The sequence below is a fragment of the Metopolophium dirhodum genome, chromosome 1 (assembly GCF_019925205.1).
Source record: "Metopolophium dirhodum isolate CAU chromosome 1, ASM1992520v1, whole genome shotgun sequence".
In the NCBI taxonomy this organism is placed as follows: Eukaryota; Metazoa; Arthropoda; class Insecta; order Hemiptera; family Aphididae; genus Metopolophium; species Metopolophium dirhodum.
The window spans coordinates 57,775,449-57,788,215 of NC_083560.1; the positions used below are offsets into that span (position 1 = coordinate 57,775,449).

The window sequence follows — 12,767 nt, forward strand, 5'->3', positions numbered from 1 at the left end:
CCCGTACAAATATTGTAATAATTTCGTATTTCTTAAAATATTTTCAATATTATCTGAGATTAATTAATTAAATTAATTAATTTTCTAACTTTAACACTGGCCAAATTTTGAATCTATGTTCGCCTGAGAGGTCCATCTCTCGTGTTGAGTTGGAGAACCCACCTCTGAAGCCTGATTCATAGACTTTATAGTCTAAGTACCTCTATCAAACTTAGATTCCTCCTTAATCATTAACTTAAGTACCCTTGTTCTCGGACACTTCGTTTTAGATTAGTAATTTCCTTATAAAATTAATTTCATTATTCATTTAATTGCATATTATATTGAAATTTTGGAAACACTTTAATATTTATACTCATAATTTTTAAAAAGTTACATCATTCATATTATAAAAGTATATCAAAAGTGTTAAGGAGATATTTAAGTTAATGATAATTGATAGAAATCATAAAAACAGATATTATTGTATATAATATATACATATTATGGTATTCGACATTATATTAAATTGTATATAAACATTATTAAAAATTAACTTTAACAAGAAACATTGCTTACAACTTATTAACATTCTAAATATAGTTAATAAAGTTTCTTATTATAAGTTATTTTGTTATGATTGCTTAATTTTAATTTACTGTACCTATCGCATAATATTGATTAACACATTTTTCAAAATAAATAATATAAATTATAAAGATGATGCGAAACACCGATTACTATATTACAGGTAAGTAGTAGGTACTAAAATAATTCGAATTATACATAATAAGTAGCTACATTGGGAATTGTCTTTTCACCTGTTGTATCCATATTGTCCTAGTTCTAAATTAACAAAAAAAATTATTATTAATTTTAATTCATTAAAACAAAATATGCATATAAATTTAATTTTTTTTTTATACTGAATTATAACCCGTTTCGTCAACTTAAATAAAACTTAACAACAAGCAATAGTTAATAATGTTTGGTATTTAAAAATTTTGACGTTACAAAATTTATGAAAGTTGTATAAATTATATTACATAGGTAATAGTTACTGTATTAGTCATATTTACCTTTAAGATACTGTTCTTTACTCAAGAGTTGTTGTACCCAAGTTATAGGATCAAATTCCAGATTACCATCAAAATATGTTGGCAAAATATTTGGAGCAATGTACTTGTGTAAAGAATTGAAATTACTTCCGTGAAAATGAACCTTTAAAAAAAAAATCTTTTAATGTTACATCAAAAAAAATACAACGATGGAAAAACTAACCCGGCATCGCAGTTTTTCTTTCAAAAATGGTTTCATGATTGAATATACGGTGTATAAGTATAATGGTTCGTTGATAAAATGAAAGCCTTGAAATCTTAATGGGAAACTTTCCTTAAAATATTAATAAATGCTGTTATTAATGAATATAATAATAATTAAACTTTATCAAGATTATACATAGGTACATAATACATTTCGATAATAATAAACCTATTTAACATTTTGATAATATTATTTTGTTGTACATGTTATCACAAAATATAAAATATAAGTTTCCAGAAATGTATCATAGTATTTATTTTAAACCTTATAATCAGTTGTTTGAATTTCAACAATTTAAAGGCAAAAGTGCAATATTATTGGATAAATTCGAATAACAACAATAATATCTAAGTAATTAATATTTATTTTTAAGATATGCACACGATCACATGCATTTTCTCATTATTATAATACGTAAGATTTCTGGAACCCAGTGGTTCCCAACCTTATTTATTCTACGCCCCCTTTGTAGATTTTCAAAAATTTCGCACGCCCCCACATATAAATTGAAAAAATTATAATTTTTTTGTTTACTTTACATTTTACAAATAAACTATATAATATTTAGAAAGACTACTTTTTTATTGATGATAGTAATTATAAAATATAAATAATTGTAAATAATATAGTATTATAATGAAATTATAAATTGACGTGAGTAATTAATTAAATTAGTAAAAAATATAAATAATAGAATGTATAATAAAATTAACATTTAATGTGAAGGCTTGACAACACTTTTCTTTGGACAATTTTTTAAAGTTCGGCTCGATGTTTGATAAAGAACACCTCAAGTCAGATTCGACATCCAAGCGATTTCTATGTTTGGTTTTTATAATGGCCAAGCTGGAGAACCCAGATTCACATAAATAAGTCGATGAAAATTGTACAAGGACTTGTAAGGCTTCATTTGAAATTTCAGGATAAATGGGTTGGTATTTTACCTAAAACTCTTCCAAAGAGCTGCCACTGTTAAAATCAATTTTTGCGCGTGAATCGTTCTTCAGCTCGATTGCCTGTTCTTGAAATGTATCCGGCAATGTGTCTACGTTAGCACTGAATGGACAACTTGTTAGCGTATATTTCCAACTTTCGTTAGAAAAATCCGGAAAATATCGCATGAATTCATCAGTCAAACAGTCAAGATGTTCAATCACTATACTTTTCAATCCAGCAAGATAAATAGATTTTTCCTCATCAGAGATAAGTTCGTTCAATCGACGGAAAGACGAAAAATTAGGAGTCTCTTTTTTTACTCGGCGTTTCCACAGCTGTATCTTTTCTAGAAATGAGTTTATAGAATCTTTGGCGGTTATAATATTCGTATTCCTCCCTTGTAATTTGAGATTTAGGTTATTAATAGTTTCAAAAATATCTACTAGGTACGCAAAGTAGAATGTGAAGTTTTCATCGGTAAAATTCTTACGAAGATTGTCTTTTCCTAATTGTAAAAGCATAATTTCAACTTCAGATTTTAATTCGTACAAACGTTCAAACATATTCCCTTTGGATAACCAACGAACCTCTGTATGAAATAATAAAACAGAATGTTCGGTGGACAGCTCTGAACAAAGAATCTTAAAAAAAAGCGAGTTAAGTGCACTGCTTTTGATGGTGTTAACAACTTTTATACATATTTCAAGTACATTTTTAAGTTCAGATGGCAGCGTTTTTGCAGCTAAAGCTTGTCGGTGTATTACACAATGAGAACCAATTATTGACGGGTTTTTATTTTTTGCTAGGCTTACAAAACCCGATCTTGACCCTAGCATTGCAGGTGCACCGTCTGTACAGACACCTACAACATTTTTCCAAGACAAACCATTCTGATCAAAAAATATGTCAATGGCAGACAAAACGTCACTGCCTTTTGAGGTGGAATTTAAAACCTGGGAAAATAGAAGTTCTTCTGCGATGGACTGTTCATTTATAAAACGGCAGTAAACTAATAGCTGGCAACAATTGGCCACATCAGTTGATTCATCACACTGGATTGCAAAGAATACGGAATGTTTTAATTTATGAATCAACTGATTTTTAATGTCCAAAGCTAATTCATCTATACGTCGTTTCACTGTATTATCTGAAAGAGATAATTGAGCTATTTTCCTTTTGCTTTTTTCGCCAAGTACTATTTCAACAGCTTTAAGTATGCTAGGTTTAATTAATGTTTCACCCAAGGTATGGGGTTTCTTTTGCTGAGCCACCATGAAGGCGATGTGATATGAAGCTTCAACAATTTTTTCATTATTCTGTTGAAACTCACCGGTATGGTCAATTTTCATTTTACTTAAAGAATTTTTTTTAGCAACAAAAAACTGTTTAGGTTTTCCTTTTAGCATCGGATGAGCTGTGGTTAAATGTCGTTCTAGTCGACTAGGTCGGAGGGCATCGTTACTTAATACAACGTGACAAATAACACACTGAGGCTTTTGGACACCATCTTTTTCAATGAACGTAAAACCAAATTTGACATAATCATCGATATACGTTCTTATTTTCGGAGGAGCCATTACTTTGATATACGTGCACTCGCGACGACTACGTACTACGACACTGACGTGCACCGAGCAACTGCAAAATAAAACTAAATCGAGTCTAAACTAATCTAATAGTTTTTTCCCCTGGCTTTTTCTTATCGTACTGATTAATTTACGGACGATGTGGCATGGTGCACTATGGCTAAACACTTGTAATCTTTATCGATTACTTTATCGACTTTAACGACCCTATATTCTATAATCTATATTCTATAACGATAACCAGTCTTTATTAATTTTTCATTTTTTCTCTTCATTTTAAATATAATAAAATTTGATAAATAAAAATTTTACTTTGTGATGACTGCTTGCGCCTCCCCAGCGATGTGTATACGCCCCCAAGGGGGGCGCGCCCCCCAGGTTGGGAACCGCTGCTGGAACCGAATACATACATACATACATACATACATACATACATACATACATACATACATACATACATACATACATACCGAATAATAAAGAAATTATTCAAAATCCGATTTTTACACTGACAACTGAAATTTAAGTGTATAACCTAATTAAGTTTTATATATAATACTTATACAAATTAAATGAGTTCTTTGGAATTTCCAAAAGTCTTCCTATTTTACTGTAATATTTTTGTAATTTGGATTATTTACAACCATAAGTTAAGGGGGTTGCAGCTGATGAAAAAAAAGACTTTTAGACCAATTTGCTAGACAAAACTGGAAGAATTTGGTTTGACAGATTTTAATTCCCTTTACTAGGGAATGATCGAGGCGATTTTGAATATTTTTTTTTTCAGCTGCAGTGATATTCAAGAATAAAAAGATGATATTTTTGTATTTATATTATTTATTATGACACTAACAATAATTGGAATATTCAAATTCCTTAGTAAACTTGTTGATCAATCATAATCCGTTTTCAAAATTAAAATCTGTCAAACCAAATCCATCCAGTTTTGTCTAGTTCATTGGTCTAAAAAACACTTTTTTTTTCATTGACTGGAGCCCCCTCAAGCCTCCTATTAAGGTTTATTTTATGATACGGAATTGAAATATATTGAAAAACATTATAAACAACAAAATTAATGTTGAGATTGGTCAAATCTACATTAGTTTTGACTATTGACAAAAACCGGCTGCATTCTCCTTAAATTAAACATTTAAACATATGAACAATATTTATAAACTTATTATATTCCCGGGAAATTCCTGGTCTTGGGTATATTCCTGGGAAATTTTATTAATTTATTTTATCGCTATGTTCTTAAACCGTTATTATATGAACATTTTGTATTTCTTACTTGCACAACTTCAGCAGACTTTTTGGCATAGTAAGGTGATAAATATTGATAGTGTTTCAACCACTTAAATCCGGTAAAATCAGCAATTGCAATCATACCAGCAAGTTGAGTTTCTGGGTGTTCAGATATAACTTCCAAAATCATCAAGTTTATCTTAAAAACATCTTCTATGCTGATTCCAGATAAAACCTTGTCTAAATGATAAAACTGTTTTAGTATACGCACTGTATTATATTTAATCATAATATATAGTAATTTAGTGTGTACATTAATAATATACAATTAATAACTATCAATAGGGCTGGAATTATATGCATTAAAATATACGAAATATGTATGAATTTATACACTTATCATTAAAATATGAAAAAAATATTCATATTTATCAAATCAAAACAATTAAGTTTAAAAAGATATTAAATAATGGAACTGTATGTTATACTTATAACGTATACCAATGATGTTTGGTTGTAATAATATCATGAAGTTGCGTATCTATAAGAGGATATGTTTGGGAGCAGAGTTCGGAAAAATTGTATCTAGGTAATTATTCAAATGGTTTTTTTACATTTATTCAAATAATTTGAAAACATTATTATTCGAATAAAAAATGTTTCGAATCATTTTTTTTTATAATAATTATTCGAATGAAAATGTGTTCGAATAATTTTCAACCATAATAATATAATGAATAATATTATCCTAGTAAAAAATATGTTATTATAAAAGGATCATAACTCTTCTAGTATGTCTACATGTAGTTAGTATGTACTTCAGTAGTAACTATTTATCAATATTGAAGAAGTTATCCTAACCTAGTAAATAATACAGTATCAGTACTATAGTCCCAGTTTTTTAAGTGTTAGGCAGAATAATTTATTTTGTCCTACCTAACCTTTAAGAAATATTTTTACGCTATAACACACCACTAACGTCATCAAAGATGAAAGATTGAAAGATTATTTTCATATGTAACTATGACCAATATTTAGGTAGGTACCAAAACTCAACAAGCTATCAGATGATATGTTTGAAGACAGATCTATTTTGAAATCTAATTTTAAAATGGAGTTAAAACTAATAAGTAGTACATTGTTATTTGTTAATAATTGTATTATAATTATAATTAGTTACTTCCTATTATTAGACTTATTTATTGAAATTCAAAATGTGTTATTAAATTTTGTTATTTTCATTTTTGCTATAATTATTTATTTATATTTTTGTTATTGTAATATTTACTACGATTTATGATTATTGCAATTATTGTAACAGAATATTACCATTAAATATTATTCAAATTATAATATTATTTAATTAATATTAAAATAGGATAAAAAATATCTATTTCTTTACTTTCTTCTATAGATCTATATTTGTTTTATTTATAATATTTTTGTATTTTTCCAAATATAATAAGATTTACAATCATATAACTTAAAATACAATACCAACTATTGTTTATAATACTATGATACTATGTCTGTTTTAAATTACCAATCATATTATGTTAACTCAAATAAAATAAACAAAAAAAATTATTCGATTATTTTTTTACTCGAATAATTATTTTTGAAAATTATTCGAACAGTGATCAAAAATAGCTGACACGGCAATGCTTTGCCATCGCTAGGTTTTTGTTATTGTTCAACTACTTTTGGGCGGAACACGCTGTGGAAGCAATGTCTTTTTAAGGGTAAATTATATTATATTTTAATTTATAGCTATTGTCACCGGCGTTGTCCACGTTGTGTGGGCAGTATATTATCAGGTAGGCAATATACCTGTGGTAGATGCGTAAGTAAGTGTACAATTTAACTCTAAAGCATAAAAGAATGCAAAAAAATTGGTCCACCGAAACCATGGTTCGAACTCGTTACATTCTGTACAAAAATACACAGGATTATCGCATTAAAAATATTATTATTACTATTAAAACAAATAGCAACCGTTTATAAACAATAATTTACATAGTAAATCACAAAATCCCTGTTTGAGAACCACCCCTGGTTGGACCTCTCGTGACACAATGTATAGCTTATTTTCTTCCCCGAGGTCTAATCTACCTCTATACAAAATTTCATCACAATCGGATGAACAGTTTAGGAATGCATAAAGAACATATTAAGAAGAAACAAACATTTTTTGTTTTTTATATATTATATATCTATACCTACCCATTCTAAAAACATAAATTTCACGCCCGTGCTGATCTCTGTGTGGTAACATAAAAACTGTCCCGCTTTCCAAAAAAACTTTGTTCTTGGATGGAAAAGTCAAATTGAATAATTTTGGATTTTTTTCTTTAGCTTCAAAATAATTTTGTATCTATTTTTTTATAAATAATAAATAACATTTCTTATAAAAACAGCAATTTATTTACATTTTTATATTTTCACAAACAAAATAATTGCTTTTTGTATTTAATAATTTAGTTAAAAATACGAATTTTTGTCATACGATAACTATTTGTATTCAAATTATACAAAGGTTAACAAATCATCATAAAATGAATTTTAAAAAATATCATTTATGGTCAGTATTCACTTACACATTTTGAATTAATAGATAGTGAAAACTGTCTAAGGACCTTGAATAAAATTGAAAACTATCAATCCCGTAATTCTTCTTTGATCCCGGCGTATTTCTATTATAGTTGTATGTGCACGTTGAACATCAATGAAACGGAAAATTGTTTTGTATGTCCAGTGTAAGTAAAAAATTTCCATAAACCGGAAACATAACATAGCGTATGTAACAAAAAACTAGAACAACGTACATCGGTGATGTAGAAATGGAGGGGAGAGGGGATGGGTGTGAGTGCTACCAGAAATTGTTATTATGTTATATGAGTGTATAATATTAATATTGAATAATACACGTACAATTTATAATCGAATTGAATAATCTGGAATTCTTTCGGATTTTATTCAATAAATCCTAAGACTGCTTGAAGCAAAATATTTGGTTGGTCCCATGAGATTCCGCCTCAGACAGTTTTCACCGTATAATAAAACTAATACAACATACCTAATGGTATGTCGTTAAAACTATTAATTAACAAACAACAATAATATTATGAATAAGGTAAATTAATATAATTCATAATCATTTATCTAATTTATAGCTATTTATATAATATTGTAATATCTATTATCAAAGAATCATAATACGTAAATAGTTGTGTTTTTCATATATTTAAAACATATATAACGACTGCAATTTAAATAATATTAGTTTTATGAAAAAATGTTGTATTAATATTTTTCAGTATGAATTATAAATTTTAGAATATTAAAATTAATGACTTACCAATTTAAATGCTTTATTTACTTGAAATTTTCTAGCTCTTAAAAATTTAAGCATAAATGCATCATCCATTCTTGATTTCAAAAAAATATCACCTTTAAAAATAGACAGATTATTTTAGCAATAATAAAATATCCATATATTGTTTTGTTCATGTACACATTTTACTATTTTTATTAATAGCAAATAGTATCTAATATAATATGTACCTACTTAAATAATTTCAAGAAGGATTATATAATATTATTATTTTTTTTTGTAGAATCTAATTATAGAAGGTAATGAAAGCATGTCTGTACATGGATTGTATTTAATAAATACTACAACATAGGTACATAAACATAAATACCAAAGTAGATACCTAACTATATAGGTACCCGAGTACCTGACTATATACCTAAGTTTGTTAGTCACATATTTAATAGATGCAATATTACATATATTTTCTATTTTCTAAATTCGTTCTTAAGGACCAGTGTTAGGAACAGATAACAAAAAAATCATTTAGATAAAGATAAAGATAACAACACTAAATTTTATTTAAGATACAGATAAAAGATAAACAAATCGAATTCATCTAACAAAAAGATAAAAGATAAAAATATTTTATCTAGATAATTATCTAAATATTTAAATAACCGATAATTTTAGAAATTATAATAAGAACAACTAATTTAAAAAAATATATATACCGTCATGTAAGTACACAAAATAATACACACACAAGAAAACCCATGGCTAACGGCCGTTCTTGCCGGGCTGGTGGTGGAGTCACCGGCCACTTTTCGTGTCACGTACTATTATTATTATTATTAATTAACAACATTGAAAATATATTTACGAGTATTGTGTATTTGTGTATACGAAATAATGTTTATTATTATTGTAAGTCATGTGCAATTAAAATTGGTTTAGAGATTGTTTATAGTCCATAGATTTATAATATAAAACATAAAACCCGAAATATATAAATAGCATTTCATGTATTGCTCGTCAGACTTATCAATTGTCATTAATTTCAGATGCATTGCAAATACGGAAAGAATAGACGGCTGGTTTATCTTTATTTCTCAATGAATAATATTATATTCTATGGAATATTATTTGGGACGGCGGTGTATATAACTTGCCATCTGTTCTATTATTCGTATTTTAATTATAGTTTAAAAATATTTATAAAATTCTGGGAATTTGACATATTTGTTGCGACAGTAATATACTAATATAGGCAATTACATAAATTAATAATTAGTATATTATATTATAATAATGATACAGAATATTAGTTACTAATAAGTAATCAGTACTAAATAGGAATAATTTATAGTCTTTTCAGAATAACGTCATATATTTTTAGCCCTGCATGTTATTTTACGTACAAGTCGTGTCTCAGATAATGAGAATAAAAATAAAACATTTTCGAACAGATCTAGCTAATTTTCTCCAAAAAATTTATCTAGATAAGTTAAATTTTTATCTAAAATAAATACTTAGATAACTTATATTTATTTATCTAGATAAGATAAAATATAAAAAAATAATTATCTGGATAATTTATCTAGATAAGTCCTAACACTGTTAAGGATTAGTATCATACATAATATTAATAACTGAAAAACTACTCATTCAAATTTTGAATTAGGTATAATATTTTCAAAAAATTATACTCTAAATAAATTACAGTAAAAAGAAGGTTCTCATTTGAAAAAAAAAACAGAAGTTTTTATCATCACATGACATTCTTTAATTGATATAAAAATCTCAAGAATTTGAAAATTTGAAATTTAATTATCTATGTTTAAAAATTCCAAAATGAAAATTTGAATAAATTGTATTATTAAAAGAAAAAACATGCTAACCCCCATTCATTAATCACCCTACAAATATATTATATTAGCATAGGTATCAATAATTATTAAGGGTTATACATACCTTTAATTAATGTACGTAATTCATCAATAGCTAATTGTGGATCTGATGGCTCATTGATTTCTTTTTGTAATTTAAATTTCCATTCGGATGAATCAATTTGAAATTCTGACATTTTATAATAAAATAAATAGATATCGGAACTGTACAAATCTTCGTTAAGTTATAAAGTATAGTAAAAATTGGAGTAAAAGAATGAAATATACAACGTGAGATATAAACTGATCATCACATAAAATTTAAAAATATACATTTTGCAAAAAAAAAACATATCACCGGAAATTGATAAATATCTAAACTATATACTATACCTATATTTTATATTATATCATATGCATCCGGTATGTACCAATTAAAATAAATACATGAGTATTTTTTAACTAAAGCTATTTTTTGAAGCATGACGGTTAAAAAAATCCCTAAACTGGCTACAACAGTTATTATCATAAATCTATAGAAATATACTGCGATACAATCTATTATTATTAATAACTACACTAAAAATGTCAACATAAAGAATATAAAGGTCATATTACAAAAAAATATGATTAAAGCAAATAACCAATATAAATATTACTAGTAAAATCATCAAAAATCTACTTAGTCGTTTCATCTCAACTATGTGGAAATTTAAATATATTTCAGAAAATAACGATATAAAATATATTATATTATAACTAAAATTACTGTGAAATTTAAAATTTAAAATTATTATAAAATACAAAATAAAACATTTTAAGGAACCTATACATTAAATAACTATGTTCCTCAAATTATCTTTGTTATGTAGTTGTGATTTAAAAAAGGTGGATACCGCTCTCCTGTACAATAGATAGGTTACAAGTGGGTCAGTGTAATTCATGCAGTTTAATTTGAATGAAATGATTTAATATCTCTGTACACAAAAAACGATTCTAAGCGAAGACTGTCTGTCAGTCAGCCTATATAATAATAACATTTATTATTTTTAATTTACTACTAAATAGCTGAGATCGACTCATGGGCGTAGATCATGTAAAATACTAAAATATTAAGGGGGGCTCAAATATTTGGTAGCAAACAGATCCCTACACCCAATAATACATGGTAGAGCCACTTCACGATTGTTGAACTATCGAAATAAAATGATTGCTGAGAGTAGAACCAAACAGATTAGTTTATTATTTCAGAAGCTAGATTTACTTATAAAATAATATGATAAAAAAATATAATTTAAATTTGCAGAAAAAATGTATTCGTATTTCATTGGTTCTACCTTATGCTGCAGTGGCAGTGCCAGATATTTTTTTATTGAGGGGGCGATACGGGGGCAATATATTTTTTCTGGGGGGTATTATGTATCGCTACTCGGTCACCTAGTAATTTGCTTATATCATATATTAAGAAAGTATTGGTAAAAGTGTTTTGGGTATAATATGCTAAATTTCCAAATAATTAAAAAAAAATTAAATAATTTATTGATAAAATGTCTTTATTTACTTACATATTTTTAACCTAATAATGGAATCTAAAGTAGGTATAAGGTATAACCTAAATTACTTATAATAAGTTTTGTATAAACTTGTAATAAGGATATATGACTTATGACATACGAATGTGTTATAATATGTACATTCATATTTTATGTTCATTGTAATTAAACTAATAAAGAGAGGGCTTTTTAAGTATTTAAATAGCAACATATTGGTATTACCTATTAAAATAAAAATTAATAAACGCAATTTATTACGTTAGCATTATTTATTTTATTTTATTACTATGATTATATCTAAATATTGATACGGTTCGTCTAAATGTACTACCCGTATTGTGAATAAATAATAACATTGAGTTTATTATTATCACGTATGTTTATTTCTATGACTTCTATATATTATATATTTACAAAACTTGGGGCTAGTAAAGCGTCGATTTTTGTCGACTGGACTTAAATAAGTGATTCGACACAATCAGGGGCGCTTGTGATTAGTCGGGTGAGTACCCGACTCTATTTAAAATATGACATTACAGTCGGCCTATATTAGTTTGTACAAATAATGGGGAGGGAACTGGCCGTCGTCGGTACAAGCTTAGTTAAGCGGTACCCCGACGGCGAACCTGGTTCGGAGAAGACAACTTAAATAAGTGCCGTGTTGGAGTGAGGTGGTGATCCTAAAAGGTCCGTTTTCAGTTGTCGTCGCCGGGCGTTTAGTCGTTCCAAATCTGCATCGGTTTCTTTCCGCTGGCTGTCGGTTCGACGGTTTTGGTTCCCAGACGTCAACGGCTACGTGATTTGAATTTCACGTTGATTCCAAACCGTGATCGGCGTATATTTTGGTGTCGGTATTGTTGTGGTTGTGGCGACCATCGGTACAGTTGGTCCTGGCAAACACAGTTTTCAATTCGTACTAAAGGTACGTGTAATGCCGTGTGAA

At 27.5% G+C, this 12,767-nt stretch overlaps 1 protein-coding gene across 1 annotated transcript; it reads right to left on the reverse strand.

Annotated features, from left to right (window-relative positions):
• Positions 1 to 633: 633 nt before the first annotated feature.
• LOC132943861 (clavesin-2-like) lies at positions 634 to 10,468 on the reverse strand. The gene is made up of 7 exons (XM_061012993.1): positions 10,357 to 10,468; positions 8,428 to 8,519; positions 7,293 to 7,443; positions 5,116 to 5,309; positions 1,261 to 1,371; positions 1,059 to 1,200; positions 634 to 825 (listed from the first exon to the last, which is right to left on the reverse strand). Exons 1-7 carry the CDS (start codon positions 10,466 to 10,468, stop codon positions 797 to 799), a joined length of 831 nt encoding a protein of 276 aa, XP_060868976.1. The 3' UTR covers positions 634 to 796.
• Between the last annotated feature and the right edge of the window lie 2,299 nt (positions 10,469 to 12,767).

What these genes read in the sequence shown, in the direction of transcription:
- LOC132943861 (XM_061012993.1), bottom strand. Translation starts at nt 10,468, where the DNA reads ATGTCAGAATTTCAAATTGATTCATCCGAATGGAAATTTAAATTACAA. An exon ending in ATTACGTACATTAATTAAAG is followed by an intron (nt 8,520 to 10,356) that starts GTATGTATAACC and finishes CTATTTTTAAAG; the next exon opens with GTGATATTTTTTTGAAATCA. An exon ending in AATTTATGTTTTTAGAATGG is followed by an intron (nt 5,310 to 7,292) that starts GTAGGTATAGAT and finishes TTTATCATTTAG; the next exon opens with ACAAGGTTTTATCTGGAATC.